The 15,034-nt window shown below is 41.0% G+C and overlaps 1 protein-coding gene across 1 annotated transcript in view; it reads right to left on the bottom strand.

Annotated features, from left to right (window-relative positions):
- Window positions 1-15,034, bottom strand: part of Dock2 (dedicator of cytokinesis 2) — a 410,327-nt gene that overhangs the window by 298,135 nt on the left and 97,158 nt on the right. The window contains exon 23 of the mRNA XM_003473329.5: window positions 7,411-7,519. Within this exon, the coding sequence (XP_003473377.3) occupies window positions 7,411-7,519 (109 nt within the window). The remainder of the gene's footprint in view (window positions 1-7,410; window positions 7,520-15,034) is intronic.

Below are 15,034 nucleotides of genomic sequence, written 5' to 3'. Positions count from 1 at the left end.
ATATGATATATATGCAGAGATGGAATTATAAATTGTAGGACTTAAAATAAGTTATAATTATTGAAATTCTATGTCAAATACTTAATATGCACGATCTTGTTTAATTGCTTTGAAAAAAATAAAAAGATAAAATGAGAATACAGAATTTCAAACAAGATAATAGGAGATTAACAATGGTTCATATATTTGATGTTGTTGTCTTTAAAGTAGTTGCTCAGCCTCTAGAAGTCTAATGTGCTATCTATTGCACCACAGACAAAAAAAAAAAAAGTCGCTCAGATAAAGATAAAAACATACGAAACTGATCAAACAATGTAAGCACAAACAGTGATGAATAGCACAGCTATTCTACCATATGTGTAGTTATTCCTATCTACACACACACACACACACACACACACACACACACACACATATATTTATATTCTTAGCCCTTCTCTTTTCTCCTTTACTCCATTCCAGTTTTCCTTCCTTTTAAGCAGCTTCTTCCCCTTTCACTTTCACAATAGATCTTGTTTACCTCCTATCACTACTAAGAATAGATATTGTCACGCCAATTTTACCAATGAGAAAATGACACCACAGAGAAGTCTAATAACTTGCCAGAAGCTATGTAGCTAAGAAGTGGTCCAGGAAGGAAAGGCTCTTGATTGCTCAGCTGACTGTGTACCAGATGCTCTGCTGTCACTTATCACACTTTGGTAAAGGCGTCCCCTCTTGAGAAGTGGGGGTTTCAATAGGGGACAGAAGGCTGGTTTATTCAGTAACACAGATAAAGAGCCTCTCTATACCCTATAGCTTTTTAAAAAGACAGTAGTATTCCTGAAATCCCTTAATTGAGGGACTCTCCATACCACATACACAGAGGATTCCAAGAATGGCCATCATAAAAATGCTTGCTGGCTTATGAGTAATCATGTGGCATCAGTGAATTTCCTAGATTAATCACCAACACAGGACTGTCTGGAAGGACAGATATAGCCTTCAAGAAGGAAGGCAGATCCAGACCTCGTGAGACAATGATTTAACTGGCCCAGAGAGAAATCAAGGGAGGATACTTGGCAATGACTGCTATTCAGATGGCCTTCACTCAGAGTTGATTACCTTGGGCTCTGTACAAACAGTAAAAACAAAAGCAGGAAGTAAACAAAACAGTGGAACTGCCACAAAACTCAAACAAGACTGGTCTATTGAGATTTTCAGGCTGTCCCCTTACACAAACATACAGAGACAGAGAGAGAGAGAGAGAGAGAGAGAGAGAGAGAGAGAGAGAGAGAAACACACACAAGCAATAGTGACCAGCAGTGGTATCAACAGACTTCTTGCCAAAAAGAACAGGTCTTGAAATGATGATACACAGCAATGTAAGAAAACTAGACATCTTCCTCATTCAAGGCCCTCAGACTTTCAAAACCCACTAATTCCCAGCCCACTAATTTTCAATCTTTTTTTACTTTAGCCAAGGAATTAATGGTCAAGGTCCATAGAAACTGGACACACAATGTCTCAGAAATTCACCACAGTATGACCACAAGAAGGGAGCTTACTTAGAGAGAATGAGCTGGGTCTGAGGAAATTGGACACAAGTCTCTCAGGAGGCCCACTGAGTGTATTCTTTTGCTGCGAAGCCAGACTGTGTAAGACCAGACTTGTAGATCCTAATCCCCACCAAAGAGGAGTGTGATTTCATTAGTGTAGGTTCTTTTTCAGAGAATGAGAAGGAAAGTGAGATGCACGGGTTCTGGAGTACGTGTTTGTCCACATGTTCTGTAACTCAGCATTTTGTTCAACAGGAAGCAGAAATCAGAATATAAAATACCTGACGAAGTCTACGCTTGCCTTTATCTGCATGTCCCTGGGAAGGGCAATTTTCTGTGCTGCAGTTTCCTCATCAGAAAAATGGACAGGTCCTTCATCAGGAAAATAAGCCCACAGTCAACTAATGTTACACGACTAACATGCACATCACAGGAAAAGTAGGAGCTTTAGTGTCACTCAGTGGGACAGAATTTTATTCTGCCTGCCACTGACTCTTATTATTCCCAAATGGTACCCATAAATATGGGGTATGCAGCTGGGAATGAGTCATGATTAAAGAATCACTTAAAAGTATGCAGCAAAATTCGAGTTCTTGATGTTAATATTGAGTCTCAATCCCCTTGCATCTGGGGTTCAGCCATACTCTGTGGGCACTTCTCAAGAACAGGTCTTGTTTTCCTTTTAGTTTGTGTGAATATTGTACATCAATTAACAGAAAAAGAAGAAGAACTGAAGAGGCCTTCTAAAGTAGCTAGGCCAAGCATCTGCCCATCTTTACTATTTAGCTTTCATCTACCTGTCATTTTGCCAGAAGACTTGGGTCTAATGAAGTGACACTATTTGTTTGATGATAACTAAGAGAAAGGATCAGGGACTTACACAGTCTCAATTCAGATCCAAAATCTGCTACTGTATTAACTGTAGTTAAGTTCCTCAACTCCTCTAAGCCTCTTTTTGCCTCATCTGAAAAGCAGAGATAAGAAAGCATTCGCTCTATAAAATTGTTGTTAAAAACAGCTAACAGTATACGTAAGGATTTTAGCTCAACAGCTTGACATACACTAAATGATAAAATATTTAAAAAGGTGGAAACTAAAGCTAGTATTCATCCTTTCATTCATTCAGTCAGTAGACATTTATTTGCACACTTATTGGCCAGCCGTGGCTCCTTATGTTGGGAATATAAAAGAACCCTTTCACTCCTGGGTGTTCTAGTGGATTTTTAACTGTGAATGTCAGAGTGATTGAGAATACATGTTATTCAGTGTATCTGTTCATTTAATTTTACTTATACCTTCAAATTGAGGAATTATGAAATATGGATTTTGAGAGGAATGGGGCAAACTGGCCTGCATGATGTCATCATTTGCTCTTTGCTCACATTTGAGCTACATCTAGTTTAGCACATTTGTTGCTGAGCTTCTCAACCCGACATTGGTTTTACCAACAATGCTTATACAGCTGGCACACACAGGACTTCTGAGCATGTGACCCATTGTAGAAAACTCAGAGAAACCACGGACTTGAGTCATTTCTGTTGCAGAGACAATAATCAGCTTTGAATTCAGGAGACCAGAGTGGAGTCAGATTCTAGCTCCACCACTACAGATAGATGTGATTTGGGATGAATTATTTCAGCTTATGACCACATGGACACTGAAGAGAGTGATGTTTGCAAAGTGTTAGCAGAATTTATCACTGTGTGTGAAGAGCCCAGCTCTATCCCTTGCACATGGTAGGTACTTAGGCAATAAAAGGTGCTTTTACTGATCTTTCTGCCCTCTTTGCACTGATGATTTTAAATTCCCCATGGTTTCTCATATAAAAGAAATCCAAATTATAAATAAAGAACAAAATAAAAGATAGATAATAGGAAGTAGAGAGATCAATCTCAAATAGGAAGGGGAACAAGAGATGGAAGGAAGAGAGAGACAAGGAGGGAAAAGGGATGGAAAAAGGAATTAAGGTGTGTTGTGTACACATACCAACTCCCCGCACAGGATGTAAACATTATGTGCTTAGAAAAAAAAGAAATTCTCAATGGATTTCAGTGAGCTGCTGCTGTATCAACTCTGAACAACTAGGAAAAACACAAAAAGCATTTTACAAAGGCCAGATGAGCCTTAGAAATGGCAAATAACTTGCTTAGGTACCATAACTTGCAATGGACAAAGCTGAGATGTGAACTAGATCTCTACTCAGAAGTAAAGCAAACATGAATAAGGGTTTCCGCTGTAAGCCTCTACCTAGCTGGAAGAGTTCAAGCTTAAACCAGGAATGCCAATCAGGGCACTCTTACTGCCTATTCCCACCAACCCCTGTGCCAGACATGACTAGTAGATCACAACATTCTTCCCCACTGTACTTCCTGCATCTCAAAAAAATTCTCCAGTCACCTTGAGCTACATCACTTGGTGAAACTTGGCCATCCACATTGTTTTACACATCAATTCTTGTGGATTTATTCTTATTGAAATGTGTGCCTACGTTTCTTGATCTAAGTGAGTAACTGGATGTCCTAACACTAGCCTCATGTGACAATGTTTGGGATACAAATTCCTCCTTCCAGCATAAATTCTGCTAAAATACCCCCCAAAGCTTCTATTCTGTGATAAGATAAAGGAGGCAAAAGTATAAGCAACTAAAAGTTATTGAAAATAAATTACGTAACAGACTCCTGTGCTTCATGCTTTATACATATTACTTCCTTTAATCTCAAGAACCCTCTAAATTCAACACAGGTCTTCCCGTTTTACAAAAGCACAAAGGTAGGGAAAATAGAAATAATGTGCCCATGATTACGTGCCCATGTACAGGTGCCCAACTTATTACAAAGGTCCCAGTCTCAAATGTCAAAATCTGTAAAAACTTTCTTGTGTGGAGTTTGCTAACATCACACGACCTTGACCCTCTCTCTTGTGTTCAGTCAATTCTTCACACACTTAAATAGCATTACATGCTCTTCCAATGGTACTGCTCTCCAAATTTGAATATGCCTTTAAATCCCTCTTTGATAACTTTTCAACAACCATGTAAATAGGTGGAAAGCATCGCTGGCTTTATGTAAATCCCTGAAACTAAATTTGGTCCTAAGAGTAAGTTTAAAAAGAGCCAAAGCCCCTTTTCCACAGCTCTGGGGTAGAAATCCATGAGAGGAAACCAACATAATCTGACCTACATCATGGAGAAAATGAGCTAATTCTAACAGTCCCCCAGACAATAAGAACCGGGTAAAAGACTTATGTCCAAACCATAACAATCATGTTAGTTCTCTGCATTTGCATAGCATTTTGTAATTTGCTCTTTTGCAAATATTATTTCTTGAATTCTCACCACCAAACCATGAGGTTTTGTAGATGAGAAAACAGACCCTGGGAAGTTATATGAACTGTGTATGGTCCTATTGCCAAGCATGAAGGGCATTTTCATTAAATCAAGCTCCTCCAGACTGGAAGTGCCACACTCACACGCTCATCTTCACTTGCTTCTGTTCTTTCTCTTGCTTTCTTTCTTTTCTCACCTTCTTACTCCCTCCATCCTCCCCCCAGGATGTTCGCAGTTCATGAAACCATTAGTGGCTGCAGGATGCCTTCTTTTCTCCATCTTTCTCTCTCTTCATGGCACTTCTACCTCCTCGGGCATTTGTTCCTTTCTTTCCCTTACCAACAGCTTCATTTGCTCATCTTTTCTGTTTCTTCACTCCATGTCTTCCTTACACTGTTCAGTGACAGTGAACCTTTTAGTGCTCTCAATAACGAACAGTATGCTGCGGCACAGGTGCCGTAGGTTTGCTCCACTCCAAGTAGCCTCTCTCAGTGCAGCTGACTGTCCTCACCTCACTGAATCTCTTAACACCGTGTGGCCAATCACCATGAGCTCAGCTGCTCCCAGTATGACACAGATGGGGTGGGAATAGGAGACAATCTCCAGCATGTGCTACGTTTCCCCTTGTTCCTGTTACCACTTTTGTTATAGGATGAGGAAGGTTGTAGGAATATGGGAACATTTTTTTAAAACCAGTAAAATGAAAAGGAAGACAAAATCTGTAAGCCTGAGATCCCAACTAATCCCAAGGGCAACATCAGTATGCACAATAGGTGAGCAGTGTCAGAATAGCAGAATACAGCATGTGTGCTGCAGTGGGCTCTGCCTTTGAAGCTCTAAAAGGTCTTCAGAACTAAGCAGGAACAGAACTGAATCTTAGCCATACAGCTTCCTAGTAATAGAGACCTGAGGAAGTCATATCAACCAGCTCAGCTTGTTTCCTTATTTATAACTGGAGGTCTTAGGACTTGCCACTAGACTTGGGAATTCATTCAATTGGTATTCATGAAGCATCAACTTTGTATGAAGTTAGTTCTAGGTGCTAATGATACAGTGATGAACAAGACAAATCCTTCTATACATACATACAGAGAGAGAGAGAGAGAGAGAGAGAGAGAGAGAGAGAGAGAGAGAGAGAGAGAGAGAGAATGGTTCTATTTGTTAAACCAAAGGAAGCCATTAGCAAAGTGATTCCCAAACTTTACTTCACATTAAAATCACCTGGGGAGCTTTTTACATGCCTGTTGCCCTGGTCACACTCAATACCAATTAAATTAGAGAGTCTAGTGGTGGTAACCAGGCATCAGAATTTGTTAAAGATTCCCAAGTGATTCTAATGTGCATAGTTTGGAACCTACAGCATTAGCAGAGAACACTCCCTCGACAAACCACTGCCTCTGCCTCTTCAATGCCTCCTCGGCTAAACATGTATATTTTATTTACTCTAACTGGGGTGGGGTCATTCCAAGCAAATGAATCTCTAAATTAGCAACTAAAAGGATAATGTGATTTAAAGAAGAAACAATGTGCATCAATTGATTGATTTGGATAAACGTGTTTGGGTTTTCATTGTCCATGATATATCAGAGAAACTTTCCTCAATGTCTGTGAAGTAGTTCTGTGACCTGCCACCCAAAATGTCTTCAGACTCTACTCCTAAGATCTTCCTCAAGCACAGGCAAATCTTCCCAGTTTCTTAGCATTAACACCATTTGCAGATGGGCGTCAGGAACCACTACCTTAGACTGTTGTTCTCTGTGTGTACATCTTGCCTGCTGAGGAGGTTTTTTAATCCCAAAAGGTGATCTGAGTTTGTGCTGTTGAGAGTAAAATGCAGATAGAGCCCTACTTTAAAGGACTGCCACCTTCCTAGTCTCAGCATTAGAACTGGAACAGGTGTGATTTATTTCCTTCTAGCTAACAACAGCTTCAGAGCTATTACTGAAACTTACATCCATGGGAAACAAATGTTTCGTATAATTTCTCCTGCTCTGAGTGGGCAGATGATTAGGGTGTGGCCAACTGCCTGAGCATGTAGGCATGATGCATCAGGACAAATCCAGGACACAGTAGCAAAAAGGACCTATACCTCGTACCAATGGAAAGTGCCATCTTCAATTCTTCTGGCACAAAATCAATCAGGGTTTTAATAGTATGCCTAGAGCTGACATCAGCCTGAAGAATGGAAGGATAAAAAAGATACTTACCAACCTGATGGCTTCTGTGAGTATTCTCAGTGGCCTGTTCTCACTACAGAGCATAGTTCTTGTCCTATCTTTAATAAATGTAGAACCTCATTCTTTCCCATGTGTCCCATCCAATTCTTTGTTCAGGACACCAACAACCTGGAAAGAATCCCTGAAAAGAGCCTACAGCATCCACAACCTTGCAACATGAGAAGCCAGTGGTCTTCATGATTCTTAAACTATGCAGCCAGCCCAGGTCTACAGGCCGCACACCTCACTAAAAGTAGACCTCATCTGAACATGCCAATAGTTCGTGAACTGTCAAGGAAAGAAACAGAATTCTTCTGCAGTGTAAACGAACCTGCAAAAGGATGGTGGTTTTATGCTGACTTTTCATCAAGTTGTTGATGGATTCAAAGAGTCGTCTCATGGATTCTTCAAACTCCATCTGTTCTTTGCCTTCATAAAGCCTGAAAGAAGACACATCTGGGTCATTTCTTAAGCCAAAAGGCAGTACCTTTGAAAACAAATACCAGCTACAACCTTCATTTAAAATTTAAAAGACAAAAGGCGGGGGAGAAGAGGCCTTCAGGGGGAAAGGAGTTGGCTGGTAGTTGTTCCATGCATAATTCACTTAAGAGAAAAACCTCATATCAACCATAGCAAACAGACCCCATCTTATTGGTGAGGTATAATAAATCCACTCCTCCCATCTTTTTTGTTTTAACCTTGAAGAATCTCAAAGGAAGTGAATGTGGTCTGAGCTGAGGGAACAATAATTGCACCCTTCTGCAAACTCAGAGAGGAGATTGTGATCACTGGATTTTTACAGTATCCTGAAAACATCAGAGAGAAATACAGCAATACTGCAGGTCACAAACTTGATGCTTTCCACGATTCGGGTTGCAGAATTCCCAGAGTCGTGGGAAGAATTAAGTTTGTGAACTGAGGCATCACTGCATCTCCAAGTGCACTGCCCCTTCCCGCTTAGCTGCTGCCTGCCACCATCTAAAGAGTCTAAAGCCTGCTCTGTGTCAGCCACTGCTTTCCTACTCTCTCACTTTAGGACTGTGCTTATTGCCTCATCCAAATGCATGTTGCTCTGATTATAAAGCCCCTAAGTTACAGTAAAAAGTAATAATGCAAACATAGCAGGGATACATAATGTAGCAAATGAGACTTCTCTTTAATCCAGCTGAGGAGATGAGCTATTATTATGTGTTATGTGTATCATTCCTAAGATTTTTGGTGTCTTTCCTCATCCACACATGCAATTGTCTGGAAACCGTCTTTCCTATAACATCACACCCTGCATCTCATCAGCTTCCTCCCTCAGTCTTTGGAGTGCTGCGCAGTCCAAGGCATCTCCAAACAAGCTTTTACCATCAGCCACAAAATATCCACAGCCTAATCTGTGGTATCCAGTGTGAAATACACAGATGAGCACTCCTGTCTCTAATTCAGATAAAGAGAGTCTCTTCTGTCACAGCCTGATATGTCAAAAACTAACCGGCAGCCTGGGCTTTGGTAAAGGTGCTTTCCTTAGATAAAGCGCTGACACACTTAACAGGTTTGTTTGCTCCTTCTGCCACAGAACAGGCCCTGCACAGATCTTCACTCATCCTTCTGCCCTCCGTCCTCTGCTTTCTACCTCCTCCTCTCTGGCCCTAACTGTCTCTCTGTTTACCATCTTCCACATGGATCACTTTCTCTTCATGGGTCTCTCTCTTCATTTTATCTCTCTTTATTTCTTTTCTCTTAGTCTTCCTTCCTTTTTCCCCCAGCCCTTTCTTTTCTCTCCCCTCTTTTTCCTCACTAATCCACTCTGAAGCCCCACACTCACCCCACCCATGAGAAGCTCAAGGGAAACACAGTCATGGATGTTTCAGGCAGTTGCAGGGCCCCAGTAATTGCTGCAAACCTTCCCATCGTCGGTTCAAGGTCACAGCAACAAGACAAGCCAAACGTCCTGCAGTGGCCTGTGCCTCAGTGTCCTTCATTCACTTCCCCTCCATCGCTCCACCTTGTTTCTTCCTCTGCCCTCTTCACACACCTCCTTCCTGAACCTCCTTGCTCTGAGTTCACATCTCTGCTCTGCCCTTAAGAATAGGGCAGACATCACAGAGTATCACTGTGTTCGGATACGTATTAGATCCATTTTACAGACTGAGAAGACTCCAGCCCCTGCCCTAGGACACTACCTCAGTGAGCATTATTCAAACACAGCCATCCATCTCTGTAGCTCCTCACTTCATTCCACGGTCTATGAGCTCTCGTAATTCCTACAGGCCTTGATTTCTCATCTGCACAAAGTAAGCCATCACAGAACTGTGTCAAGGTACTGTGAGGTGACCAGTTTACACAAGCAGGGCCAGCTCACTGTTTGGCCTTCCATGAAGTTTAGCAGCTGTTTTGCTGTTAACTATAAGGAGAGAAATATTATCATTGCTGTCATCTCCTCTGCAGAAATTAGGAAACAGAAAATTCAAGAGATTGAAAGTGGTTTAAATTCAACCTGCTATAGTTTGGACGAGATCTGCACCTCCAAAGAATCATATTCTGGAAACTTGGTACCCAGTATGCCTGTTAGAGGTGGTGAGACCTTTAAGAGGAGGTCATTAGGTCACTGGAGCATCTCCTTGGAGAAGGCATGCTATGGTTTGTGTCTGGATTTCTCCCCAAAGCCTCATGCAGTCATGGGGACAGGCTTCTAGAATATGTGATTGAGTCATGGTCCATTTCCGGGATTATGGGGGTGAGTGCTACACCCTAGGGTTCGTAGCCTAAATACAATTTATAGTCTTCTCTGCATGCTCCTCCCTTTTTTGCTCATGCTGCTTTTGCTGTCTTCAGCTGCTATGAACCATTGCTCTCTGCCATGTGCCACTCTGCCTTAGAGCTGGCAGAGTATGGACTAAAATCTCTACAAACTGTGAGCTAAATAAATCTTTCCTTCCTTAATTTTAAGTGTCAGATATTTTGTCCCAGCAACAAGAACAACATAATAAAGACAAGGGATTACTGTCATTCTCTTGGGACCTAGTTACAGTCTGGCTTCCTGTCTCACCATGTGATGTTTCCCTTTCCTGTGCTCCAGCCATGATGTCACCCAACATGAGGTACTCACTGGAACCAAGACAATACCAATGCTATGCCCTTTGAACCTCTAGAATGGTGAGCCAGATAACCACTTTATAAAACTGATTGGCCTGGGACAACTCATTGTTATCCCAGGACAATAGAAAACAGCAAAAGAAAACAGACTGGTATACTATCAAAGTGAAAAGCTTTAAGTCTCGTCCTATACTTTATTTGACAGGGAAGACAACCTGGTGGTGGTGACTTCTCCATGAAATAGGACTGTCTATTTTTCTCTTCCTCTAGCAGGTAGGTAGTCCACCCTTCAAGCCTTTGGCCTTATATTCTCTTATCTTCTCTAATACCCAGAGCTCCCCAAAAGTGTTGAATAAACTACATCACAATGACTGTTACTATTCTGCACTAGTGTCTGCCCACTGTCTCCCACCCATACTTGCCACCCAGACTCTACTACCCATATGTTTAACCACAAAAGGGCTCTTCCTGTAGGGCATTCCTTTTGTATATGCATGTGTGTGGTGCAGTGGTTCTGACCAGATCATCTTCCCGAGGACTACTGGCCCACCCACACAAGCATGGTCTCACCAACACTTTTCTGTTGAATGACTTATGCATGCTATCCCCACCCTCCATGATTAAGGGGCCATGGCAGTTCTCTTGCTTTCTATGAAATTCACCATGTTCTATAGAAAAACATAAAAAGGGGACTTTGTTGGGAACTATATAAATGCCACCACTACCAGGGGATTGTTGCTAAACTCCTGCTAAAGAGATCCCTGAGGTTGCCATGGTTCCCAGGCACCATGAATCTGATTAACTCTTTTGGATTTTGTAGCTATACAAGTACACTTACAACATATTCTTCTTTCTACTTAGAACAGCCCTGGTTGGTTTTGTTGCAGTGCCTCTCTAGTCAGAATTTGGCAAAATAGAACAAGCTTCTTGAAGCTTGTGGGATTTGAAATGAAGAGTTCTTGAAGTCCAATGAATACTCAGTTCATGCTCTCACTTGACAGAGAGGACAGAGTGTTAGAGTGGGGACGTGGGTTGGCACTACTATTTTAATATTACTTAGAGGTGATAAGTAGAATTAAAAGAAATCTTTAGAATATATATGAAAGCAAGTCAAGCTTTTCCCTCAACTGTAAACTTCATAGTAAACTGAATTTAGTTTTTTTAGCAAGAGGGACATGATTTGCTCTGTCATGGACATTATCCACAGTTGAGCTTGAACAAGAAGACATTTTTCTTTTATGCTCTGAAAATCTAACAGAAGAAGACAGATGACACCTGTTATGGTGTGTGTCTAGATACCCCCCCCATAGCCTCATGTAGTCATGGGGACAAGCCTCTAGAGTTTGGGGTTGGTTCATGGTCCAATACTGGGATTATTGGGGTGAGTGCTACACCCACTCTGGGGCAGAGAACCTGCACACAATATAAGGGAGGAAAAGAGGCTTGCTCTCTCACTCTCTTCCCTTTTTGTTCTTATTGATTATGCTGTTTTCTGCTGCCATGAACTGTGGCCCTCTGCCATTTGCCACTCTGCCTTGGAGCCAGCAGAATAAAGACTAAAACCTCAACAAATTGTGAGTTAAATAAACCTTTCCTTTCTTAATTTTGGACATTGAGTATTTTGTCCCAACAACAAGAAAAAATTAACCAAAACAACAACACCAATCCCATGACGCAAAGACCAGAGACCTATACTCCAGTAGGAATCCTGTTATAAGCTAAGTAGCTATATGCCACACTGAAATCCAGGAATGGAAACATATTTTGCACCTCCCTAAGATTTACAAAGGATGAAAAATATATATATACACATATATATGTATATATACACACATACATACATACATGCATTAAGACATATATAACTGGTACATTATATATCTAGTACATTATACATATATATGTAGTATATAACACATATATAGTACATTATATATTTGCATATGTACCTACATATTTATATATGTACATTAATATTTATTTATGCATGTGCATATATATTTATATATGTATCTATTTATATATGTAGGACATTATATATTTATATATGTATATACACATGCATTAAGGAAATATGCACATGTCTAGTACATTATATATGTATATTTATAGTATTAATATATGTAGCACATTATGTATATTTATGTATGTATTCGTATACTACATTATATAGACAAATACACTGCATTTAGAATAATAAATGGATGGAAATAGGAAGAAAAGTCAGCAGATATTACTATGGTTGGTAGAAAGTGCATTTTAAGTGGCTTTGATGAAGTCATACTGCTCCATACCCTGGATGTTTCACTTCCCATACTGGTAAAAATGGTGATATAATGCTCATCCAAAGGTTTATTTTGAGAGTAAAAACATGAGATGATATCTTTCAAATACTTAATATTTTAGCTAGCATTTAATAAGCATTAAGTAAACACTGGTGATTCTTATTATCATTGTTGATGGCTGATCATAAAAGTGCCCCTATTGGCAAACTCTCTCATCTGAGTGTAAGGGGATATTTCAAGTAATAAGAGGCCAAAAAAAATGGGTTTTAGATAATGTGGAAGGAATAACCTGATGACAGTGGGGTAATTAGGCATTGCACAATTTCCCCCGAGAAATCTGAAAAGCAGCATAATACCTCATCTCTCTGTGCTTTAAATGTGGCCTAGAAGTCAAAGGTACCGCAGATGTAGCTTTCAGATTCTTTTTAAATGCTTGCTCTCTGTGATAGCTTCAGGAGAAAAATATCTTTTCCGGCCTAGAACATCTAGAATGATACTTTAGAAATGAGCTGATTGTGCCAGGGAACAAATTGTTGAAGGGCCCTAAGGCCCTGACCACAAGCAAAACTGGAGCACGCTGCGAGGCACTGTTCTGGGGCGTTTGAGTCTGACCACAGCCGGTGCTCTGGCTCCCCAGGCTTGGATAAATATAGCGATGCTCGGCTTGTGTGTGGTTATTAAGGAGACTCTATGCACAGCTGAGCACCCACTAATGCAAATGGAGCCTAATATGATGGGGCGACGCTTGATACCACCTCACCATCCACATACATAAACCCTCAGCCCCAAACTGAGATGCCGCCCTCAGGCTAGCAGCCCGTGGGAGTGGAATCTAACCAAAATAGCCTTAGACTGTGGAAAGCACGGGGGAAAGCTGACCTCAGATCCAGAGGTAGGGAGTTTCTTGGTCCCTGGCCCTATTTTATTTTCCATACCTCAGTTACTTCCCAATCGCTTCTCTAGAGCTCTGGGCATCCCCCTGGCTGCTCTTCTGTATCTCTGAGGCAGAATGAAAATTTAGGTGGGACTTCCTGGGTTCCAAACCCTGCTGTGTGACTTAATAGGTGGGTGACTTTGGCTATGTTACTTACCGCTCTAAAGCTCACTTTTTCTATTAGTAAAATAACCTCATAAACTTGTTCTAAAAAAATCAAATATAGATGAAAAGTGGAACTAGAAGAAGTATTTAAGATCTGGTATACTTTTTGGATTTTAGAATTCTTGCCATATCCAGTACATAATAAGAAATCTTAGGGATGAGCTCAAATCTAAGCAACCAATTCACATATGGTCCTTGTGGACCTTATACACACAGGCTGAGGTTCATTTTCTACAAAATTGAAACTCTTGCATAAACCAGTTTCACTGTGTAGAATTTTCCACTCGTTGAATTACATTGGCACTCAAATTTTGGGATTTGGGAACATTTCAGATTTCAGATTTTTGGATTAGAGATGTTCCACTATAATTCACATAAAGCTACTGATAGGATGCTTAGTTTATACAGTCACCAATCAAAAATATTAGCCAGTATTAAATCATTTTCTCTTCTCGATTCATCCCGTCTTGTTTTCTAAGTATGAGGGAGAAATAGATCGGCGCCTTCATAAAGACTATCATTTTTACTGAGCACCTACTATGTGCCAGTGCTGCACTGGACACAAGCACAAGGAGGGGAACAAATGAGGCAAGGACACAGGTGATCACTTATCATCATATCTGTGGGAATATGAATACCAAGAGTGCGAGCTCCTTCCTGAGTTCTTCTTAAGGCTCAGGCACTGTGCTAAGTTCTTCCATGCCCGGGTCCTTTTGATAGGGGTGGTGACTGTGTGTAAATTACTCATAAGGAAGAAAGGCATGAACAAGGGAACATTCTGGCCCAGAGAGAGCCAGAACTGTGACTGACACCATCCACGGCAGTGCCGCTTATTTGATGGCACCTTCGCCTTCAGTGTCCTCCCATTCCACGCCACTACCCGCATAGCCTGTGTTCCCCCATGTCGTCCCTCCTCCTCATCAGCCCCAGCCCTGCACCGGCTCTGTCTCCTTCATCTTTGCCTAGGTTTTTTTCTTGGTGAGACACATACCTGACTGGTTTCACAGGAGCCTGGGAGCAAAACAAAATTAATTAAAAGCTTTTTGAAATGAAAAATCCATTTAAACGATTTCATGATCTTACATAGAATTGAGCAAAGCTATTCAAACAATGAAGTCACCACGCTATTTTGTTACTTTGCATGCAAGTCAGGATACCTTTGTGTACCCAGGTATGAGGCTGGCACTCAAGAATATCACAAAAAGGGGCCACCTACCTAGTGAATTTGCTGAGATGATGCATACTCCCAGCACATATCATTAACCCAGTGGCACAGCAGCTGAGCTATTCCTACTGTAGGACTTTACTCTTAGAGACAGACAGAGAGAGAGAGAGAATCTCACTATATGGTTCAGACTGCCCCCAAATTCATGACAATCCTTCTGCTTCAGCTTCCCAAATGCTACGATTATAATCATGTGCCACCGTGCCTGGCTAATGCTTCATTTTTAATCACTTATTTTTGGTCTACTTCTCCATTAAAGCAG

The sequence above is a fragment of the Cavia porcellus genome, unplaced genomic scaffold (genome assembly GCF_034190915.1).
Source record: "Cavia porcellus strain 051 isolate PalLab524CR breed Dunkin Hartley unplaced genomic scaffold, mCavPor4.1 scaffold_19, whole genome shotgun sequence".
NCBI lineage: Eukaryota > Metazoa > Chordata > Mammalia > Rodentia > Caviidae > Cavia > Cavia porcellus.
Note: the sequence above shows the minus strand (reverse complement) of the source record. Positions and strands in the feature narration are given on the sequence as shown.